Raw genomic sequence first — 7,064 nt, 5'->3', positions numbered from 1 at the left:
AAAAAGAAAAAAGAAAAAAGAAAAAAGAAAAAAAGGAAAAAAGAAAAAAAGAAAAAGAAAAAAGAAAAAAAAACAGCCAAATTAATCATATACTTTTTCATTAATTCCATTGTTTCAAAACAACATGAATTAAGACTTCAGCATGCTTCTTTTAAGAAAATACGAAGTAATCTACTAAAACACTCGTCTTAAATTTTTCTTCTACATACTGTTATAATAACTATTAAAATCCTAGAACGTTCATATAAAAAGGCTTAGTATATTGTTAATTATATTAAAATTACCCCTTATCTCTAAAGCCTAGAAAAACAGTTATATTTTACACTGGGAACAAATCACAATAGCCCTTGTGTATCCCTGAATAAGAAAACATGGGTTCTGACATCACCTCACTACTCCTAAATAGACAAGTCTTACTCCACCTTACTCCAAAGCTGAAGTGCAAACATTTTAGACTACAAATAACACAACTTACAAAGTGTCCAAACACTTCTGATACAAAACAAATAAAGCTCACTTATAGAAAAGTTCATTTATAGGAAGTTTAAGCCTGCATTTATTCAACAAGAATTAATTACATACCTATTAAACTACTAAATCAAAATTCAAATTTAAGAGTATCTATTCAAGACTACCTATTCAGCTACCTACTATTTAAGACTTCCTGCAATAATATAAACTTCTTATAGAGTAATAGTATAGTAATACAGAGTAATGGATAAAGTGATTGTGAAGAGGGAAGCAGAACGCAGTAAAAATAAAGCAGGTCTAAACTTCCTTCAATACAGAGCATTAAACTTCAGTTCTGCTATGTACTGAAATAGTTGAAACTTTGTGCAGCGTATGATAAACATCCTTCTGATGCGGAAAACATACTTCAGTAACTGTGCAAGAGTTCTTTTCTACATACCTAAGGTGGCCTACAGCTTTGGTACGCACTAATGAAAGGAGAATATAATCGTTCTGTTGACCTTGAAATCTGTCCACAGTTGTTACCTAGAGAACAAAGGACGAAACAAAAAACAGCACAGGTTAAATCTTTGCCATTTTAACTACAGCATGACATCAAAATTTTAGCACGAACTTCTGATTTAGATTGTAGTAAATGGGAAGAGAGATGAAATGTTTGATTCTGTTTTAGTTCACCTTTAACTAAAAAACATCAACCTACTCTTCCTGGGAGATGCTGGGACTCTATGTACCACTTCTTTCCTATTTTTACTTAATTCAGACATAACTCTGGCAAGATAATACCAGAAGTTTGTAGAAAATGATCAGATTCTGTAAAATCATATTTTAACCTGTTGACACCAGACTTAACTAAATACATTTCTGTATGTTTTATAATATTCTTCATTATGTATTTTACCAAATCTAAACCATATCCACTCTAGGTGGATATTTATTTTATTTTTTAAAAGGAGGACAAAATATATGACAAAGAAAAGAATTTTTCTGTCTCATATAGTCTGTGACATATCAAACTTGACTGATTTCACAGTTTTTTTGTACGATTCGTTTCAAACAGGCAAACAAGATGATATGACTGTGAAATTCCACAGAATGTTGATAAATACATGCTATACATATACATTAGTCAATGAATACTTGCATAAAAAGCAGGGAATGTATTTAATCAGTTCTATAATACGATAATCATGAAAAAACAGAACCACTTCAATGCCCAATATATTTTTTAAGTCACCTTGTTTGGCCGCCCAATCAATGGATTATTTCCACAACGCTGGTTAATGACATCTCGGATCAGATGTTTCTGTCCATTGTACGTTGTCAGGATACTTATTCTGTCTGCAGGATAACCAAGCAGGCACATATACATGAAAAGTGCCACAACATATTCTGCTTCACCAAGATTCTGAAAGGACAGAGAAAAAGAAAGTTATTTATTTGTAAGTTTGATAGGCATTCATTGATGCTTTCTAGGATCTACAAGAAGTACTGTTTTACTTGTTAAAATCTAAATATTCATTAGCCATAAAATATATTAATATTTACTTGTTTGAAAAATTTAAACGATTTTCAGTGTCTTAAATATTCACAGCTAAACATATTTCTATACCTACAGCTGTCTGCCCAAAGGAATGTCATCTTATTACAGTATTACAGAACTCAACAAGTGCCAATACACACAAAAGCTCATCCCTAATGTAAAACTGTGGAACTATAATTTGTTAAGTATTAAAAGTTGATAGTGTAGAGATATTAATATTTAAAATTGAAGGATTTAAAAACAAAGAAATGAAAAAAGAGCACTTGCTTAGTACTAGTTTAATAAGGCTCAAAAAAAGTAAACAAAAAAAGTTGCAATTAATCACTCTCCAGTATGCTAAAAACGAGAACTAATTGAACTAAAATAATTAAACTTCTTTCAACTCTTTTTTTTTTTTTTTTCTACCTTAAAATAATAGTCAGTCCTAGATCATTCTTCTGACTGTTGGAGGTTTCATTATATTGTGAATGCAGTTTTCTGCATTCTTATATACAGATTAAATCAAAACATTGACTCTTCAAACTCAAGTATGCATCACAAAGCAAACTTTGATATTTTATACAGTGGAATTCTACCATTTATTTCACTGTTGTGACGGTACAGCAGAACTAAACATCTTGAATTTGGCATAGGCCAAAATGTTTCATAATGAATTACATACCAAATCTCTCTCCCCCAATGACTTCGAGCAAATGTAAATAGCAAGAAGAGTCATTCACTTGGAGCTAAAGGGCATAACAAATTATCATCCTTTTCAATATTCAAATTAATTACAAGAAGAAAAAAAAAAACCAAAAAATCTGATAACATAACTATCAGTTTACAGTATTTTGATTCATTGCAGATTCAATAAAACGTATCTAGATTAAATAAAGTATACATTCAGTATTTCTCTTACCTGATAGAAATATGGATTGGGTTCAGACTCTCCCACACCATTGAAGTCTTCTACGTTTATAAGTTGGAAGTCGTATAAAAACCCAGCATTGGCTGTTCTGAACTCTGGCATAAGCTGCACGTGAGGCAGATTACCCAGATTTTTATAACGCCAGTTGTAGAGGTTACATAAACTGCCCGAAAAACACACAAGCAGTTAACATGGGTTTTTGAACTCAACACTCAACATTTTATTATTACTGCTATTACTAATTTAGTTTTTAATTTTTGTCCAGTTCGCAGAAAACTTAAAAAAACTGGTGAAAGAACAACAGTATACAAAACTTCATTTGTGCTAACTTGTCTCCTAGTCTAAGCTGAAACCAATGGCACAAAACAGCTAAATCATCATTTTGCACAGACTCCTGTCTTAACAACCCAAATTTTCCAGTACTGTAAGTGTGCTTTTCCAATTCTTAACCTGGCAACAGACAGATATGCAGTTTTATTTCACTCACCTTGCTCTTGCTCTTCCTTGTGCATCCAAATCAACAGTTGGCACTCCAACACGAACAAACCGTGTGAAGAGGGACTGCTCCATGTTGGAGTATTTTTGAAAAGCCATATTCTTAATGACTGGTGGCAACTGGTGATGGTCACCAATCATAATCCACCGCTTCAAACGACTGAATCCATCCTGAGGGTTCTAAAATCAATTAAAACAACTGTAAATACTACAATATAATGAAGGCATTCAATTAAAACACATGAACAGTCAAGTGGTTGTCTCATAGGGCAAAGGGTATTTCAGCATTTGTTCTTAAACTACACTGAGTTGAAATTGTTTAAAGACAACTACTACATTCTTTCCAGTCTCTATTTCCTGCTTTTCAAGTGTTTTTGAGTTTGTATGTTTCTCCAATTTACCTCTGGAATCCTCTACCTTCTGAAAGCTCTTCAGTATGTTAAATATATCTTTCCTAGTTATCTGTGATCCTTTGCATGCCTGTATTACGTACTGACAGAGTGAATGAAGGACCATTTTAACAGATAAACATAAAATAAACAGACATGTGGGAAACACTACCCAAGAATCAGAATCCTGAAGATTTCCGCCTGCCAGCTCTATAGTTCATATCGTTCCTCTAGTACTTCCCCACAGGAGAACTACTTGAGAGAGCCTGAAGTTCCTTTTCTTGACACTTGAAGAGCTCTGAAGCCCTCTCTAATCAGGATGCAAGGAAGGAAAACTGAACTCTGTCCAACTCATCAAGACAGAAGATACTCTAGTAAGAAAGTAAGAGGATGAAAATTTTCAATTGCTAATAGAAACATTTAATTTGTTTTTCTCAAAAAAAAAAAAAAGTTACTGATTTGGAGAAGTTCAAGTATTCTGTACAATAATTTGCTCTTATCAGTAGTTTCAAGCTCAGACAGTAAAGAGCTCTCCAAATAATTTTGTGTCCTTCTATGATGGAGCGATGGCATTGATGGATAAAGCCAATGCAACTGATGACACCTACTTGGACTTCTGCAAGGCCATTGACATGGCCTCCCATCACATCCTTATCTCTAACTAAGAGAGATACGGATTTGAAGCGTGGACTATTAAGTGGATAAGGAATTAGTTTTAAGGACACAGCCAGAGGGGTGTGGTCAATGGTTTTATCTCCAGGTGGAGGTCAATTATGAGTAGTGTCCCCCCAAGGGCCTGTTCTGGGACCAGTACTCTTTAACATCTTTATCAGTGACAAAGAACATGAGACATTAATCTGAGTGGTGCAGCAGATACAGCAGAAAGCAGGGATGTCATCTAGAGAGCCCTTAATAAACTTGAAAGCTGGGCTCATGTGAACCTACCAAAGTTCAACAAAGCAAGTACACTTTGGTCAGGGTAATCCTTGCTGAGATGCAATTAGTGATCCTGGTAGATAAAAAACTTAACATGAGCCAGCAGCATGTGACTGCAGCCTAGAAAGCCAACTGTATTCCAGTCAGCATCAGAAGAGGGATGGCCAGCTGGGACAGGAAGGTGATTTCCCCTCTCTGCCCCTGTGAGGCCCTATCTGGAGCACTGCAACCAGTTTTGAGGCCCCCAACACAGGAAAGAGGGTTCAGATTAGGGCTGCAAAGATGATCAGAGGCCTGGAGCACCTTTTCTATGAAGATACACTTAAGGAGCTGGAATTGTTCAGCCTAGAGAAGAGAAGGCTACAAGGTGACCTCAATGCAATGTTCCAGTACCTCTAAAGCAAGCCTACAAACAGGATGGGAATCAACTCATTACAAGAGTAGATAACGGCAGGACAAGAGGAAACAGTTCTAAAGCTGAAGGAGGAAAGATTTAGGATGGATATCAGGGAGAACTTCTTTACCAAGGGTAGGTGAGGTGCTGGAATGGGCTGCCCAGACAGGCTGTGGATGCCCCATCTCTGGAGGTGTTCAAGGCCAAGTTGGATGGGGCCCTGGCCAGCCTGGTCTAGTATTAGATATGGAGGTTGGCGGGGGGGTTGGAGCTTGATGATCCTTGAGGTCCCTTCCAATACAAGCCATTCAATGATTCTGTGATCAACAAAAACCACGGTAAGAGCCTTGCAGGATTTAATCATTTGTTACACGGCATCTCAGTAGCATTCAATTCAGGACTGCCAAAAGGCAAAAACAACATCCTAGAGTAACTGTTACACTGGCCTTCAGACAGATTTAAATAACCTAAATCGCTAAAGATCAGCTTCCATGAGAAGTCACCTAAACTACAACTTACTCCTATATTCCCTTTTGGCAGTTAGAAGCATCTAACTAAGCAAAAAAAAAAATCTCCTTGTATTTGCAGGAAGCCTCATTCAATTTGTTTGCTCTCCAGACACTCCCAAAATAACAGAAATCTATGTTCCTGCTCAGAGTTCAGGCCATTTAAGGTCTATGCGTTAAATAATCAGTTGCCTATCTGCTTTGAGTTATCAAAACGTGGCATCCTTTGCCACATCAAAAAGGTGATAAAATGCAACACTAATGTTTCCCAAACTGAAGCAGCTTACAGTTAGATCAACTGAGCTGGTAAAGCATGGGCTTTACCAACAGCATGATTCTTGGACATGTACATTGTCTTGTTCACTAGGCTTATAATGAATTAACTCCTAACTGCATTTGATACTCTTGTTAAGGAGCTATGTGAAAAATTATGAGCTGTAAAATATAGAAATATTTCATGGAAATTCTGTTAAAATTCTTATTTTAATGAGAGTTTGGATATGGTTTTCTAGAGGAATTTATATTGTTCCTTTTCAATGAAAACCGTCAGCTTCAAACAAAACTTCCGGAAAGGAAACTCATTTTTATAAAATGAGCAAACACAGACTCTGTATTTTTCAGAAATCCACTAGAGTAAGAATCAAATGAACAACATAGGCTCTTAGTTTCACTAACTTCCCACCTATCATTTTCTGCTCAGTAGCTAAAGAGTTCTGAGAGAATCCACACTTTACTTCCAATGGTGAAATTTTATTGCATGACAATTTGAGATACAGAGAAATCTTGAAAGCTGTCATTTAAGCCACAAATGTGCAAGTACAGCTTTCTTTTTCCTGAAGGCCTATAGCTCTTAAAAAAAGGAAGTGATGCATCTCAAGCTGAGGTCACTAAAATCAATCCCAGAACTGGACCAGCAATCTTCACCTGAGGCACAACAAATTCAAAGACAGGCTAACTAAGCACAATGAATTTGGAACAATCAGAGTAAATGTTTTTAGGAAAAGATACTTATTGAATCAAAGAATACCTAGAGTTGGAAAGGGACCTTTGAAGGACATCTTTGTACAACTCCCTTGCAACGAACAGGGAGATCCATAGCTAGGTCAGGTTGCCCAGAACCTGATCCAGCCTTGCCTTGAAAGTCTCCAGGAACCAAGCATCCGCACATCTCTGGACACTCAACTGTAACAGTAGCAGCATTAGCCCTCCATTACAACAATCCCATACCATCACAAAGGAAGAGGACAAGACTTTCATTCAACTGTACCACATGCACATTACTTTATCTACCAATTCTAGGTTTGACAAATAATACAAGTTACAGATGATTCCAAGCTAAACATTTACTAATGCAGACAGATAAAAGTTGCTTAATTATGGTCAAAAGTAGACAAAAAAAGAACCAGTTTCTATTCCTCCCCTCCCA

The 7,064-nt window shown here is 36.1% G+C and overlaps 1 protein-coding gene across 1 annotated transcript in view; it reads right to left on the bottom strand.

Moving 5' to 3' along the window:
• Nucleotides 1-777: 777 nt before the first annotated feature.
• Nucleotides 778-7,064, bottom strand: part of AQR (aquarius intron-binding spliceosomal factor) — a 30,136-nt gene continuing 23,849 nt past the window's right edge. Inside the window, exons 20-23 of the mRNA XM_010711626.2 lie at nt 3,406-3,593; nt 2,910-3,081; nt 1,706-1,876; nt 778-996 (exon numbers count right to left, since the gene is read on the bottom strand). Coding sequence (XP_010709928.1) covers nt 793-996; nt 1,706-1,876; nt 2,910-3,081; nt 3,406-3,593 — 735 coding nt within the window. The 3' untranslated portion in view covers nt 778-792. The remainder of the gene's footprint in view (nt 997-1,705; nt 1,877-2,909; nt 3,082-3,405; nt 3,594-7,064) is intronic.

Source organism: Meleagris gallopavo, chromosome 5 (genome assembly GCF_000146605.3).
Source record: "Meleagris gallopavo isolate NT-WF06-2002-E0010 breed Aviagen turkey brand Nicholas breeding stock chromosome 5, Turkey_5.1, whole genome shotgun sequence".
Classification (NCBI taxonomy): Eukaryota; Metazoa; Chordata; class Aves; order Galliformes; family Phasianidae; genus Meleagris; species Meleagris gallopavo.
The sequence above is the reverse complement of the archived record's forward strand: the minus strand, read 5'-3'. Positions and strand labels throughout refer to the sequence as shown.